The sequence below is a fragment of the Tasmannia lanceolata genome, unplaced genomic scaffold (assembly GCF_043159265.1).
Source record: "Tasmannia lanceolata isolate RefF3 unplaced genomic scaffold, GAP_Taslan_0.1 ptg000004l, whole genome shotgun sequence".
In the NCBI taxonomy this organism is placed as follows: domain Eukaryota; kingdom Viridiplantae; phylum Streptophyta; class Magnoliopsida; order Canellales; family Winteraceae; genus Tasmannia; species Tasmannia lanceolata.
This window is the reverse complement of record NW_027518681.1, coordinates 12,180,558-12,197,318: the sequence shown is the minus strand read 5'-3', so window position 1 is coordinate 12,197,318 and position 16,761 is coordinate 12,180,558. Positions and strand designations below refer to the sequence as shown.

Sequence of the window (16,761 nt, the reverse complement as noted above, 5' to 3'; positions counted from 1 at the left end):
GGAATTTAAAAGTTCTAGTCGCAGCAAAAAACATGTTAGTCGAAGCAAAAAACCAGTTATTCGAAGCCTAAAAAACTTTAGTCGAAGCGAAAAACACAACAGCGAATGTTACAGAAAAGTAATTTTTGGCTTCGACCAAGTAAATTTTGGCTTCGAATATCCTGTTTTGGCTTCGAATACCTGTTTTTGCGTTGAGAAGAAGAGGAGGAGATCTCTGAAAATAACTAATCATTTGATGTCCATTGGATAACACGAAAATGAACATATGACTTTGCCATAGCATCTCTTTTACAAGTTTAGAAGTTAAGAGAGGTAGTGGAGTTTTCCATTAGCCACAGTAACACAATAAAAAATTATCAAATGGGGTTTCTCAACATGTCCATAATCCAATTTCTCCTTCTCATCTTTCCATTATATTTTATTCCTCTGCTCACATGACGATATAAACACTGATAGATCGGTGCTCTTGGCTTTCAAGAAAGGCATAGTTGTTGATCTTCAGAATCCCTCAGGACAAAGAAGCATCTGCTGCCAGAGAAATGAAATGTTTCGCCGGAGAAGAAGGCTTCTATCGCCGAAAAATCTCGTCGTTTCACACAAAATTCGTCGGAGTAGAACCTAAAAATGAAAGAATGTAAAACCTACAAGTAAAAGAGTAAAATGATAAAACTAAGAAGAGAAAAATTAAAATAAGTTGAGGGGTATTTTCGTCCCTAGCAACCTTTCTTTTAATAAAGTAGCATTTGTTAATGTTTTTTAAAAACTCAACATTTTCACGACATTTTTTCAACTCTCCGGCATGCAACAGTAATGAAAAATACTACGTAAACAGTTAAACCAAGCTCTTCACACGTGCCAACTCTCACCGCCATTTGTCAACGCCCTCAATTAAACGCAGAGACAAAAGCAGATACAAGAAAGAGAAAGAGAAAGAGGAGAATCCAAAAAAAGAAGCGATGACACAGCCAGCAAAACCCCCTCAGTACGAATTCGAATGGGATCCTTCTCCGGCCACTTCCCGGCAATCTCCGGTGGATTTCAGCCCACCACTCATCGCCATGGTGGTCGTCATAGGCACAGCCTTCCTCATCATTACCTACTTCCGCCTCATCTCTCGCTACCTCCTCCCTCCCCTCCTCCGCCTCCTCCGCCGCTCCCACCTCCGCTGGAGACGGTGGCGCCACCGCCGGTATCCACCTTCTGACATCGAGTCTCCACCGCATACCGACGCCTTCGAAACTGCCTTCCCCTTCTTCTCCCACTACGGCCTTGACGAAACCGCCATCAAAACCATTCCCCTCACTCTCTACAACAAAGGCAGCAAACGCAGATCAATCTCCGTCGATAGCGCTGCCTCCGCCGGCCGAGTTTGCGCCGTCTGCTTACTCGAATTCGAGGAAAATGAGTACTTACGAACACTACCAGCTTGTTCACATGCCTTTCATGTAGACTGCATCGACATATGGCTCCGCTCTCACGCCAGCTGTCCTCTCTGCCGTGCCGGAATTTTCCGCCCCGAATCTCCTTTCATCCCTTTAATGGCAGCCAGAATCCGCCCTAGCTTCGATGATGGCTTTCTCTCTACTCTCCGGCAAGAACCGGACACCGGTCCGGTGCCGGAAATTACTCCCTCTGTGGAAATATCTTCAACTAGAATCGATGAACGTAGGGATTTTTTGCTGAAGCGATCTTACTCTTTTGGTTTTGAAAGAAATCTCGCGTCTGATCGGATGGTTCTTGAACCGGCGACTACGTCGCCGTGGAGATACCGCCGGGGAGGAACTTTCTGGAGCAAACGGCCATCACCGTCTCCGTTCAGTTCTGCAAAATCCCGTGTTTTTTCTTTCCGTTATTACCGTAACATGAAATCTCCGTTCCACCTTCGCCGGAGGGAGAGACCGTTCTTCACGTTGTCGGAATCTAGTAACAGATTCGCCGGCGGCGGAGGTGGGTCTTCCCGCCGGAGTAAGTCTTTGACTAGCCCTATCTTTATCCGGTCATCGGCGGCGACTGCTTTCTCTTCGAGTCGGCTCCGGTGTGGAGACCCTGAGGCACTTTTGTCGCCGGAGAGATTGAACCGGAGATAACCGGTATGGTCGGAGAAGATGACCAGGAAAAGGCGGTGGTGTGATGGGGTCTGAAGCTTTAATGGTGAATCGCAGGCCGAAATTAAATGAGTTGCCGGGCTAGTGGGAAAATGGCATTCAATGAGGAGGACTGAGAGAGGGAAGGATTTTTCTCGGATTTTTTATTCGGCTTGTTTGGTGGATGTCTTAAATGCGTTTTTCTGGAAAAAAAACAGAGGGTTTGACGAGTATCTGACGGGTTTACAGCCTTTTTTCGAGGATGATACAGTGGGCCGGGCGCGTAATTAACCACCTGCTTTTACTTTTTTGTACGTGGAAAGCGGGAGATAAGGGAGGTGCGTACTGTACACTTCCCCACCCGGCGTTTGTTAGATTTTTGAGGTAAGGGAAGGGATATTTGTGTATAATGTGGAATAAGTTTTTTCCCTGTTCTTTTCAGTCTTGAAAGAAGCATTATTTCAGCCTTTGTTTGGATTTTTGGAATTTTCTGGAATAGTTTGGAAAGGAAAGAATATTTCTAAAATTTCCTACTATTTTCCACACTAAAAAAGATAACTTGAACCTGCCTACACTATTTTAATTTAGGGAGAACTTCAATTTATGATGCTAACCCTCTAAATTAACCATAATTATATAAAAAAATTTCCTTTAGAGAAGTTTTTTTTCTGTTTTGAAAATACAAACAGGGTCCTAGGGCAAAAGATATTTCCTAAATGGAGTAGATTCATACCTTTCATAGTTTTGTTCATGCTTGTCTATTCACAAGGAGGATTTTTGTAAACATTTAAAAGAACCTACTAATAAAATGGTAAATATTTGTATTTTACTAATAATATTTACCGTTTTATTAGTATTTAATTATATTAAAATATGGAAGTGGATTGATATCTGCTAGGGGTGTCAACGGATACACTTCGGGTCGGATCCACCTACGTCACAGTCACGATCCATTCAAATTCCTTATCGGTCAGGTCGGAGTCGGATTGTTCTTCGGATCCTACTTTCCACGTCCTGATCACGATCCATTTTAATTCGGACCGTCTATCGGAGTGTCCTATTATGTCCCACTAAACTAAGTAAACAATTAATTTTAAAAAAAAAAGTTAGAATGGCAGTCCACTTTTAGTGTTTCTCTATGCATTTTCTTCAACTAAATTAAAAAATTTATGTATGTTTAATATATGTGTATAATAATGCTTGTAAACAATAAAACTAATCAAAATTACATACACAAATATAATGTATAATTATTATCAAAGAATAGATACATAAAGAACAAAACCCCTCTCTCTTTTCTTCCTTGAAAGTATGAAATGAAACGACCGAAATGAGTGAAATTGCATTCCCATCCTATTCAAAGTGATAAGAGAGGTTTTGACCAAAATACCCTTATAGAACAGTTAGCATTAACAAAGTTTGGAGGGTATTTTGGCACACCATTTCGGATCGTGACTATCCAATGGGCATATGTGGCGTGCCCATACCCAATCCGAAATATGCCCATGGATCCTATTCATATGTTTAGATCCCGTTCATTAACGTTCGGATTCGGACGATCCATCGGACCGTCTGAATCCATTGACACCCCTAATATCTGCATGCCCATAAATCAGTAAATACACTCTCTCATTTGGTATTGAATACCACCTATACCAAACTAGGGTAGAAATAGTTGGCCTACCCACTTATGACTTATTATCCTTTAAAAGGCATTCATTGAGAAAGAAATAGGTGTAGATAGTCAGCACCACCACCCAGCTTGGAAGGAAAAGCAATAATATGGGCATTGATGTTTGTGGAATAAGTTTTTTTTTTTTCCTTTTTTCTGTTCTTTTTAGTCTTGAAAGAAGCATTATTTCAGGCACTGTTTGGATTTTAGGAATTTTCTGGAATAGTTCGGAAAGGAAAGAATATTTCTAAAATTTCCTACTATTTTCCACACTAAAAAAAATAACTTGAACCTACATACACTATTTCAATATGGGGGAGAACTTCAATTTATGATGCTAACCCTTTAAATTAAACATAATTATATCATGTCCCAGGAAAAAATTTCCGTCAGAGATGTTTTTCTATTTTGAAATACGAATAGGGTCTTAGTGCATAAGATATTTTCCAAAATAGACTAGATTCGGAGGCAGAGGGTGCCAATTTACGAAAAATGCCTTCATAGTTTGTTCATGCATGTTATTCACAAGGAGGATTTTTGTATTTAAAAGAACCTTCTAATAATATGGTAAATATGATAAACTTCAGAAATTTCACTAATTCTTAGATGCAATTACAGTAATCAAAGGGTGCTTATATGAAGCACTTACATGATAAGCATATAAGGGAAATCAAGATAATTATGGAAGGGAAGGAATCCTAATCAAATCTACCTAATTAAATCTACTTTCCTAATCTTTCTTGCTTGCTTCTTCTTATCCACTCGCCTAATTTATCTAGTCTCCTCATTTAGCCAACTTAACCAATCTACCTCCAAGATGATCCAACAGTGAGATCTTAACCCAATCCTAATCAAATCTACTTTCCTAATCTCTCTTGCTTGCCTCTTCTAATCCACTTGCCTAATTTATTTAGTTCCCTCGTGTACCCAACTTATCTAATCTACCTCCAAGATGATCAAACGGTGAGATCTTAACCCAATCTAACTATTGGATCTCACATATTCTAACATACCCCCTCAAACGTATATGGATTGAAAATCGATATACGTTTGACAACAATAAAAAAATTCCCCAATACAATAGAATTCCCCAAATTACAAATGTAATCAAAATCCACCAATTTGATGCACACTTCCGAAAGTTGATGGTGAAGACTGATGTTGCTGCCAATGATCACCAAGGATAGTTGCCGAAGAAGACGCCGCTTGTTGATGTGTCGCAAAGAGGGTTTAAATTTGATGCAACAGTGAGATTTTACTAATAATATTTGTCGTTTTATTAGTATTTAATTATATTAAACTATGGAAGTGGATTGATATCTGCATGCCCATAAATCAGTAAATACACTGTCATTTGATATTGAATACCACCTATACCAAGCTAGGGTGGAAATAGTTGGCCTACCCACTTAGGACTTATTATCCTTTAAAAGGCATTCATGGAGAAAGAAATAGGTGTAGATAGGCAGCAGCACCGCCCAACTTGGAAGGAAAAGCAATAATATGGACATTGATGTTTGTTTTGTTGTAAGGTTTGCGAGAAGCGCTTCTTCTATTGCTGAAATGTATGTGGGAAGAAATAAAAACATAGAAAGCTACTTTTCTACAGGAATTCTAAAATGAAGGGTGCCCTTGTGAAAAAAAATCCAGCTACATTGACACTAACATTGGACCATCCTACCAAAGTGCATTTATTATTTCTTTATTTTTATATTTTTCTGTGCCATTAGAAATGCACTTTGGTGAGATGGTCCAATGGGGGTGACAGCCTTGTAGCTGGTTTTTACAAGGGCGCTTAAGTTTAGCATTCCTTATTTTTCTATTACTGCATTGAGGGTTTTGGTCCCACTCTCATCAGATGATGAGAGGGCTTTGATCGGGCATGGTCTAAAAGACTTCATTTAAGATGCCTTGAAACCCTGGATTTGTTTACGCGACTCAATCTTAGAAGTGTGATCTCCATTCAGCGTCAATCCTAAGGCCATTGAGTCTCACTATGATGCCTAATTAGCCGTAACACAAATAAACAAAAAGAAAATAGAAAAGAGAGGAGAAAGAGGTTGATTCGAGGCAACCGGACCTCCTAATGGCTCGATTCGAGTGGAACCATCACTCTCCCAAACAAAGTTTCCTTTGTTGTTGCTGTAAAAATCGCATCTTTCTCAATTCATTGAAATATAAAACTTAAATACAATCATAAATGTAGTTTTAGATAACTACGCCACTAACCTACTTACATGCATGACACTTAGGAAATAACTAAATCCACAACCTAAAACGCATAACACATGATAGGGTATAAAAACACCAGCCAATTAGCTGTTGACACGTGGCCCCAGGATGGCCCACCACAAGCCTAATTGCTGTACAGGGGTATTATGGTAATTACCTCGGTGTATGTAAACTCGAACCTATGACAAGCTGACACCTGTCCTGGGGTAGGTAATCCAACCACTCCAGGTTTCCCTCTATAAAAGGGCTTTCAAAGCTCAAACCAAAGGTAATCACCTCTCACCCACCACTCTTAAAACTAGCTCTGCACTCCTGCTCATACTGACTTGAGTGTCGAAGGGCCTGTCCGGAGCAACACTCCGGGTTGGTCTTCTGACCTCGTTTGTTCCTTGTGCAGGAGTCAGTTCCTCAGCCTCTCCACTCCGATCCCTCAGATCTCGGTTCCTTCACTTCGGCTCCTCGGGTCCTCCAGCTCAGCTCTGACGTCACTGCCGTATCTGTTACCAATTTTAGGCCTAACAGATTGACGTCATCCGTGGGACCACGAACTAAAAGTTGTTCAAATCCCCTTACAAAAATGGCAGGACGGAGGAATGCTCGAGTACTAACCACACGGACTACTCGAGCCGTACTGCCTCGCAGGACCCGGAGTGAGCGAATCGCCTCACAGGTGGTGGCTACCTCTGCCACAGCAGAACAAAGCCCCGCTCGCTCGGAACATCTCAACCCCATGCCTACTCCTGATCAAGTGCAAGCTCTCTTCCAACAGATGGCTGCTCTTGTCGATCAGTACCAGCAGCTACTCCAGGCGCCTCCCCAACCTCCCCGAGAAGCTCCACGACCTATACAACAAAGGTCGAATATCCACAGGGGAGAGTCAGTGCGCCACGATGAAGACCGGACTCACCACTCCACAAGGCGAGTCCATTACTCCAGAATCAGACATGCCCATACAGAACCTCACCGCCGCCGGAGATCGCGGTCCCGCTCTGCACGAAAGCATCGAGCCCAGAAAGACCACGCGCCGCAGGAAAAACACCGGCCTCATCGTAGGAGTCCAGAAAGTCAGTCCGGCTCCGCGACGAGCCAATCGGTGGAGAGAAACAGGTCACTGGACCGACCAGACCACAGAGCTGATCCGATGCTACGGAGGATCGAAGAAATGGACCACCGCATAGAAGAGCTGGCAAAAGATCAGAGCCGGCCTGCTGCACGGGCGTTCTCAAGCAGAACACCGTTCACCGACGATGTCATGAGCGCCCCAGCGCCCAGAGGGTTTAAAATGCCAATTGTCCCGCAATATGACGGGACTACTGACCCTGTGGATCATTTAGAGACGTTCAGAACCATGATGCTCATTCACGACGCGTCCGATGGCTTCCTCTGCAGAGCCTTCCCAACCACGCTGACCGGTGCGGCCCGTGACTGGTACTCAAGGATCAAACCGAACTCCATCAGCAACTTTGAGGACTTTGGGGAAGATCTGGTCCGCCACTTCATGAGCAGCCGTAGGCCAAGGAAAACAACAGCATCCTTGATGGCCTTGCGGCAGGAGCTCTGAAGGCATTCGTCAGCCGCTTCAACAGGGAGGCACTCCAAGTGCCAAATCTAGATCCATCAGCCGCCACAAACGTGCTTCTCGCGGGTGTTAGATCTAACAATTTCCGCCGAGCAGTGACCCGCCGGAACCCGCACTCTCTGGCAGATCTGATGGCCGGAGCATAGGAATATATATCAGTGGAAGAGACACTGGCGGCCCTAGACTCAAATCGGAGGAGAACCTCTGAGGACAAAAACCCTACCAAGCAGCGTAGGGACGATAAGGCTCCTAGGAGAGAGAAGTCTCCCAGATGAGGGAAGAGAACTTCACCGCTCTCAATACCTCCCGGAGGCACATCCTGGCCGCAAACAGAAGAGAAGAGTTCGTAAGGTGGCCGACCAGAATGATCTCTAAGAGGAATAAGAGAGACAAGTCGAAGTACTGTCGGTTCCACAGGGACCACGGTCACGACACAGACGAATGCTGGCAGCTCAAGGAAGAAATCGAGCTGCTGATTGGCCGGGGCTACTTGAAAAAGTATGTCCGAAGTGATGGCCACACAAGAGAGCTCAAAAGGGCCGAAGCCCACGACGGTCACAGCCGCCCCCTCCCCGGGGTCAATCTCCTCCGCCATCCAGTCCTCAACTAGAGCCACACCGATCCCAGCCAAGGGGAATCATTGGCACAATTATGGGCGGACCAGCCGCTGGGGGCACATCGTTTGCTGCTCGAAAAGCATACACACGCCGAGTCAACGCCGTGCACACATGCAGCAAAAAGATGAAGACAGAGAATGAGATCTCCTTTTCAGATGCGGACCTTGACAACCTGATACTGCCACACGACGACGCCCTGGTCTTAACCATGCTCGTCGCGAACTGGGAAGTAAAGAAAATCATTGTCGACAACGGGAGTTCGACAGACATCTTGTACTATCATGCTTTCCAGAAAATGATGATAGGCGACGACCGTTTGAGGCCGGCGAACTCGGATCTATTTGGTTTCTCAGGAGAGGTTGTGAAAGTGGAGGGACAGATTGAACTCTCAGTCCTCATCGAAGAACTGCCCTATCAAGCCTTCGCCATGGTCAACTTCCTGGTAGTGAGGGCCACTTCGATTTATAACGCTATCTTGGGACGGCCTGGCCAGAACTTGATCCGCGCAGTCACTTCAGCGTATCACTAGAAGATGAAATTCATAACGCCAAACGGCGTGGGAGAAGTTCGGGGAGACCAACCCCAGTCCAAGGAGTGTTATGCCATGGCACTCAAAGGCAAAAATGCGGTGGAATCGCTGCCGATTGAGCTACTTGATCTGAGGGATGAAGCCCAGGTGACTGAACCCGCCGAAGACCTCAGAAAATACTATCAGTAGTAGACCACCCGGCGTGAAAGCGACTTTGTAAATATATGTTGAATGTGAATGATAGAAACTCTTTTGCAGATCTCCTTGCACTACTTAGAAACCCAATTCGCTAAAACTAGGGTACTCGCTGCTTGGAAACCCAGTTCGCTAAAACTATGGTACTCCCTGCTCGGAAACCTAGTTCGCTAAAACTAGGGTACTCGCTGCTCGGAAACCCAGTTCCGTAAAACTAGGGTACTCGCTGCTCGGTTCGCCACGGCTCGTCTCCTCAAAGACCGGGAGCGCCCTCCTGGTCCGGAACAAGTCCGGACAGCAAAAACCGAAGCCACTTGGAAACCCAGTTCGCTAAAACTAGGGTACTCGCTGCTCAGAAACCCAGTTCGCTAAAACTTGGGTACTCGCTGCTTGGTTCGCCCCGGCTCGTCTCCAAAAAGACCGGGAGCGCACTCCTGGTCAGGAACGGGCCAACGCAAAAAAACCAAACCGTCACAGAAACCCAGTTCATTAAAACTTGGGTACTCGCTGCTTGGTTCGCCCCGGCTCATCTCCACAAAGACCGGGAGCGCACTCCTGGTCGGAGCGGGCCCGCGCAAAAAAACCAAACCGTCTCAGAAACCCAGTTCACTAAAACTTGGGTACTCGCTGCTTGGTTCGCCCCGGCTCGTCTCCACAAAGACCGGGAGCGCACTCTTAGTCAGGAGCGGGCCCGGGCAGAAAACCAAACCCTTGCAAAAATCCAAGTTCAATAAAACTTGGTCATCTTAAGCCATTCAGAACATCTCCAGCCAGACTGGATATAACGCGTGGGTAAAACTTAACCTGAAGAAGGGTAAGTTGTAGCTCATCTGTTTTTCAGCCGACTTAAGATGGACGACCTGAAATGGCTGACATGAATCAGTTTCCAGTTCATCCGTTCCTCAAGCCGACCAGGATATAGCGCAATGCGCTACAGGACAAAACTCTGGTCATCTAAAGCCGACCAAGACTCGGCGTGATTCGCTACAAGACAAAATTCAATTTTGTCTTTTAGCAGATTGCGCTATATTCTGGTCATCTTAAGCCGACCAGGATATAGCGCGATGCACTACAGAACAAAATTCTGGTCATCTCAAGCCAACAAGGATATAGCGCAATGCGCTACACGACAAAAATCTGGTCATCTCAAGCCGACCAGGATATAGCTTGATTCGCTAAAAGACAAAATTCAGTCCGGCCCCAACCGACTAGGATATAGCGCAATGCACTACAGGACAAAATCTGGTCATCTCAAGCCGACCAGAATATGACGCGTCCGCTAGATGACAAAAATCAGATTTTCCAGGCCGGATAGACGGCTTGGCCGCACTGATTTTCCGGGCCGGACAGACGGCTTGGCCGCACTGATTTTTCTAGCCGGACAGACGGCTTGGCCGCACTGAATATGACGCGTCCGCTAGATGACAAAAATCAGATTTTCCAGGCCGGACAGATGGCTTGGCCGCACTGATTTTTCAGGCCGGACAGACGGCTTGGCCACACTGATTTTCCGAGCCGGACAGATGGCTTGGCCGCACTGAATATGACACGTCCGCTAGATGACAAAAATCAGATTTTCCAGGCCGGACAGACGGCTTGGCCGCACTGATTTTTCGGGCTGGAAAGACGGCTTGGCCGCACTGAATATGACGTGTCCGCTAGATGACAAAAATCTGATTTTCCAGGCCGGACAGACGGCTTGGTCGCACTGAATATGACGCGTCCGCTAGTTGACAAAAATCAGATTTTTCAGGCCGGCCAGACGGCTTGGCCGCACTGAATATGACGCATCCGCAAGATGACAAAAATCAGATTTTCCAGGCCGGACAGACGGCTTGGCCGCACTAATTTTCCAAGCCGGACAGACGGCTTGGCCGCACTGATTTTCCGGACTGATTTCCAGGCCGGACTGACAGATTTTCCTGACTGATTCCCAGGCCGGACTGACAGATTTTTCGGACTGATTCCCAGGCCGGATTGACAGATTTTCCGGACTGATTTCCAGACCAGACTGACAGATTTTCAGGGCTGATTCCCAGGCCGGACTGACAGATTTTCCGGACTAATTCCCAGGCCGGACTGACACATTTCTGGACTGATTCCACGGGCTGGACAAACGGCTTCACCGGACAGACTCCCACCGATCAGAAATGTAACTCACCACACTTCCCCAAATGACCACAATGACTTGGAAAACTGGGGGGCAACTGATAGGGTATAAAAACACCAGCCAATTAGCTGTTGACACGTGGCTCCAGGATGGCCCACCACAAGCCTATTTGCTGTACATAATCCAACCACCCCAGGTTTCCCTCTATAAAAGGGCTTTCAAAGCTCAAACCAAAGGTAATGAGAACCCAACACTCTTAAAACTAGCTCTGCACTCCTGCTCATACTGACTTGAGTGTCGAAGGGTCTGTCCGGAGCAACACTCTGGGTTGGTCTTCTGACCTCGTTTGTTCCTTGTGCAGGACTCAGTTCCTCAGCCTCTCCACTCCGATCCCTCAGAACTCGGTTCCTTCACTTCGGCTCCTCGGGTCCTCCAGCTCAGCTTTGACGTCACTGCCGTATCTGTTACCGATTTTAGGCCACATAACTAACACCACTTAGATGCTCATAACATTGTCCATCGTATCAACGATCTTAATCACCAACCACATGCCATGTTGTGCACTGTTTTCATATATCTATGGAGATGAGATGTCTTGCTAGTCGATATCATATCACTATAGAAAACAGTATGACACTAGTTATATAGATTAGTAACATAAAAAATCTGGAGCAATGGTAAATTGAAAGGCACGGGCACCCTTGCAAAACCAAACAGCAAGGACGCCACCATTGGATTCACTTCATCCGTATGCATTTATTATGCCTTTTACATTTTTCAATGCCATTGTAAATGCATATTGGTGACTGGGTCCAATGAATGAGCCCCTGCAGATGGTTATTGCAACCCTTCATTGGGGTGTCATCCTGTCATGCCCCGCAATATTTAAAACATTACAAAATCATTTATGATATTACGTACCAACCTACCTACGTACTAATTAGTAATTACTATTAAATTTCTTATAAATATCTATAGTACATATTAGGGGTGGACATGGTTTGGTTCGGTTTTGGGCTAAACCCAGAACCGAACCATATATAATCGATTCCTTGAAATTGGAACCAGAACCGAACCATATACGTATGGAACCGAACCAGAACCATATATAATCGGTTCGGTTCGGTTCTGGGTTTACCCAACCTTCACCAATGGCCCTGTTTATATATGAATAATGAATTACACTTGGTTATTCTGTTCAACATGGGACAAAGACAATGTGGGCTCCCTCGTGGTGATATAGAAGATCAGCGGTCTTGATCTCACTTACTCTATACCTTGTGGTGATATAGAATAAGGCCATATTTGGAAACCATAATTTTTTTTTATCCATAAAATATTAGTTTATAGTGAAGAGAGATGGGTTAGAAGGGTGGGAGGAGACACTTGAGGACACGAGCGAGGAGAGGGTGAAAATTTTCTAAACAACAGGGAGAAAATAAATCATATTTTCAATAGTTTTTTGTTTCTTGTTTTTAGCCCAACATTTCTTGGGCAAAAAAAAAAAAAATCACCCATGAAAAATTATTTCAAGGAATATTTGTGGACCCACGTCGGTTCTCGGTTCCAGGATCCCAAACCCAGAACCGGACCGAATTTGCACCGGTTCCCGGATTTTTGAACTGAAACCGAACCATATAGAAATGGAACCGAACCGAACCGAACCAAATGTGCCAGTTCGGTTCGGTTCCTCGGTTCGAACCGGAACCATGTCCACCCCTAGTACATATAATGGAAAACGGGGGTGACCCCAAGGTTATTATAAACCTTATAAATTTGACCTTTTACTTGGTCATCTTTCTATAGATAACAAGAAATCGGGGATTGCATATCTTCTCTCCAACGCAAGATTCCTATATTCTAAATGCACGCTTCTCTGATTGGCAGTTGATTGTTCGTTGGAAATTTTACTAGCCTTTAGCAGGTAACTAGGGAAGCATAAATAGGGGGAGAGGTTCCGTTATAAAAAATAATGTATTGCTAATATCATTTTTCCCTAATTAACTAGCGTAAATAAGGAGAAGAGATGATATTTGCAATACCTTATTTTGATAAGGAAAAATTGCCAATGAGGGACACCAAAATACAAAAATTGTGAACGGGGGACACAATTTTGAAAAATTGTTAAAGAGGGTTGATAACCCCCTTTTGAGAGTTTGATAACCCCATTTAGAGGGTTGATAACCTCCTTTTAGATACTTGATAACCCCAATTTCGTTCCTCTCTAACAATTTTTCAAAAGTGTCAAAAGTGTGCGATTCACAATTCTTGTATTTTGGTGTCTCCCATTGGCAATTTTTCCTTATCAAAATAAGGTATTGCAAATATCATCTCTCTCTCTCAAAAATGACCATCATGAACATCCAAATAACCAAAGGCAATACACCAGCTGTCTTTCTAGCATTACGGACTTCATGAGGCCACGAGAATTTACATGCCAACTTACACGACATAAATCAGTCATAATAACATATTACTTTCAACAAAAAAAAGAAGGTTCAGTCTCCTCAAAACATAGTCCCAAAAAAAATAGTCATACAACAAAAAACGCCTTAGATTAATCGAGCTGTGCGTACCAGATGCCTTGTATCTTCACATCCTTAGGAACCTTCGCTCCCAAATCAGTATCAGACGGCTGAAGGCTCTCAAACACTCCCACCACCTCTCCGGACTCCGGCTTGCTCTTCGTGACACTCAACGTAATTGTCCCGGTCGAAGACGCTGTGTTCTTCAAGTTCTCCTTCAACAGTTCCTCCTCGTCTCCCCTCCCTCCGGCCGGCAACGCCACCGCATTATCATAACCGGTGGACCCACCTCTCCCCTTGGGGTCCAAGAACGACGACCCCCGGTAAGATGGGACCAGAAACTGCCCACCTGTAAGAAATTTTGAATGTTACTTTTTGAACCAAAATTTTGAGAGGAAGATTCAAAATTGAGAGAAATTATATAGTAAGAGAACTTATATGATCCCCGACCGTGAAAACGTAAAGGGCGGAGAGAGAACCATCTCTCCCTTGATTTTTAATCCAAGAGAAAGCCCCGTTTTTTGCTTTTCCTTGGTTCAAAAACCAAGGTAGCAGGTTTTGTCTCCTTCCGCCCTTTACATTTTCACGGTCGGGCATCATATAATAAAAGGCCGTATAAACAATTAAAGACAGTACGATAAAAGTACCATCCTTGATATTTGATCCAACAGCAGCTCCTCAATATCAGCTCACTTTTTGAGGAGCTGCTGTTGGATCAAATATCAAGGATGGGATGATGAGTTAGTGCCTATACTACCCTTCATCATATAAATTCTCCAAAATTGAAATCTCCCTCTTGTTTTCGAAAGCTCTTGTCTCACCAAAACTCTCCGGCTTTCCGGACGCAACCAGTTGCTTTATGGTGAACAAGAACGGGACCCGCTCGCCACCGGGGAGTTGGACGGTGACGGCTGCATAGTCGATGCCGTCTTTCTCTACAAAGTTGACGGTGCGGTCCGGGGAGACCTCAAAGGGGCCTTCGATCTCGTCAAGGGTGTAGGTTAAGCGAGTCATGAGTTTGGTTTTTTGGAACTCGGCGGGTGAGTTCTTGTTGATGCTTTCGGCTTTGACGGTGAAGGACGTTGGCTCGAGGCATAATTTCTTCATCGTGTATTTGCCGGGCTTGAAGGCGAAGGAGTCTACGCCGCCATCGATTATCGGGCACTGGTTGGCCGTGCCGGTTCCCTTCACTTCCATATAGGTTTTGCTTTGGATCTCGTCGAAGGTTAGCCGTTTTGGCTCGGCATTTGCTCCCTGCAAGGAGGAGATATCAAGTATTGTGCACCATTAGGGGATGCGGATATCATTTACATGGAGATATCATGTATTTTGAATTGCACAAATCAGTGCTGGAATTAATTGGCATCTTATTCTATTACGCCTGATTCCACCCCAATTGGAATGAAGTTTTTATTTGGCAAGATTTTTGTGGAAAAGTTTAGAAAGGGAAAATATATAATTGGAACCATCTCAATTCAATTTTATTTAGAGGGACTCACAAGTTCTAATAATATCATAATCATATCAATTCCCTCTATATCGTGGAAACAAAACAAAAATCCCAAGAAAAATTTTCCCAACAGAAATGTTTTTCTTACAATCCAAACAGGGCCTAAGATTTTTTGAATTAAATTTTGGGCAATGTTACCAGCACTGCGGTATTTTGACGAGGGCACTCCTCATTTTATTAAAGGTACGTTATGGACCGCACCATAAGATGATCCAAACCGTCCATTAGATGGGCCACAACCTAAATAGGTTGTGCCCTAAAAATCATTTACATAGGTTGATCCTAACCTTCCTATGTATAGAGGGTTAGGATCAACCCTCTAACATTCAGATCGGAGGGTTAGGATCTGAATGTTAGAGGACCACATGTTATTGGATCTAAACCAATTCTGAATTGGGAATTAAGAATTGGTTTAGGCAACTAAGACGCACAGTACAGAGTAGAATTGGTGGGGACCACATGTTATTGGATCTAAACCATTCATTTATTGGTTCCACAGTGTATATGGTAAGATGAATGGACCAGATGGACCCCACCAAATCAATGAATCCCACCCAGATGCAGTGAATTAAGTAAATAAAATAGTGTCTTACGTACATAGAAGTTTAGGGTTGATAGCATTTTCGTATCCCTTTTTCCCAAACGAATTATCAATTTCAATTTGTTTTCCCAAAGCTAATTTTTCATTTTCAGTATCATAAGGGAAAGAGAAGAAACGTTACTGCGACGACGAGAGCCGACGTGGCAAGAGCGAAGCCGGCTATCTTGGTGGCGTCGGCGCACTTCTGAGCCAAATCTTTCCAGTCAGTTTGTAGAGAGCAAGTAAGCCTGGCTCCAGCTGGGTCGAAGCCGAAGGTCTTGGAGACTTGAGGAGAGGATCTAAGCCGAACCGAAGGTACGCCGACCTTAGTCGGCTGCATGAGCGTAGCCACAGCTTGAAGGGAAGCCGCCATAGTTCTCGAGCTCTCCTCTGTACGTGGGTTTCTGATTTTCTTACTCCCCTCCTCCTTTGTAAGTAAAGCTTCTGGAGGAGAGAGAAAGGAGACTAATATTGAGTGGAGGTCGTGTTTTATGGATAAGAAGATTGGATAAAGGGTTTCTCCTATTGGTCACCGCTTGTGCTATTGTGTGCCACGTGGCACCCTTTTGTGCGTTTTTGAGATATTAAGTGGCTGGGACTCGTCCTATTCCAATGCTGAGATACAAACATATATCTGAGTCCATTATTTTTACTATCCAGCCCACCCCATAGGATGATCCTAACCGTCCATCTTATGAGCCACAGCATAAACAGGTTGTACCCCGTAAATTATTTTCATAGGATGATCCCAACCCTCCAATCTATAGAGGTTTCCATAATATGTGGTACCTTTAGAGATAAGTGGGCTAGATCATCTTATGGAAATGATTTTTAGGTGTAAATTTATTTGCATCATGGTTCATCAAATGAACGGTTTCTATCATGCTATTGTAAATTGAGTGTTCGGGCTGTCAGCTTCGGTTCTCAAAAAGATCAGATTGTTTCTATCAACGGTCTGGGTCTTGCTCTGAAAAGCTGATCAGACAAATGCTCTAACTCTCGGAGGTGCCGGGATGCTCCGTACCTTGGAAGGCCACGAGGGAGGGGAAGAGAAAGCCAAGTGAAAGCGTAATTTGTACGTTGGACTTAATTTTCCTTTCGGATAGACCACCAGAAATAATAACCTTT

The 16,761-nt window shown here is 44.4% G+C and overlaps 2 protein-coding genes across 2 annotated transcripts; one reads left to right on the top strand and one right to left on the bottom strand.

Annotated features, from left to right (window-relative positions):
* The first annotated feature begins 736 nt into the window (after window positions 1-736).
* On the top strand, window positions 737-2,551 carry LOC143875516 (RING/U-box superfamily protein). Its single transcript, XM_077377084.1, has one exon. The coding sequence runs from the start codon at window positions 957-959 to the stop codon at window positions 2,085-2,087; it is 1,131 nt and encodes a 376-aa protein (XP_077233199.1). The 5' UTR covers window positions 737-956; the 3' UTR covers window positions 2,088-2,551.
* A 10,835-nt stretch (window positions 2,552-13,386) lies between these two features.
* On the bottom strand, window positions 13,387-16,088 carry LOC143875514 (oxygen-evolving enhancer protein 1, chloroplastic). The gene is made up of 3 exons (XM_077377083.1): window positions 15,776-16,088; window positions 14,365-14,797; window positions 13,387-13,892 (listed from the first exon to the last, which is right to left on the bottom strand). Exons 1-3 carry the CDS (start codon window positions 16,004-16,006, stop codon window positions 13,576-13,578), a joined length of 981 nt encoding a protein of 326 aa, XP_077233198.1. The 5' UTR covers window positions 16,007-16,088; the 3' UTR covers window positions 13,387-13,575.
* Window positions 16,089-16,761: the final 673 nt, after the last annotated feature.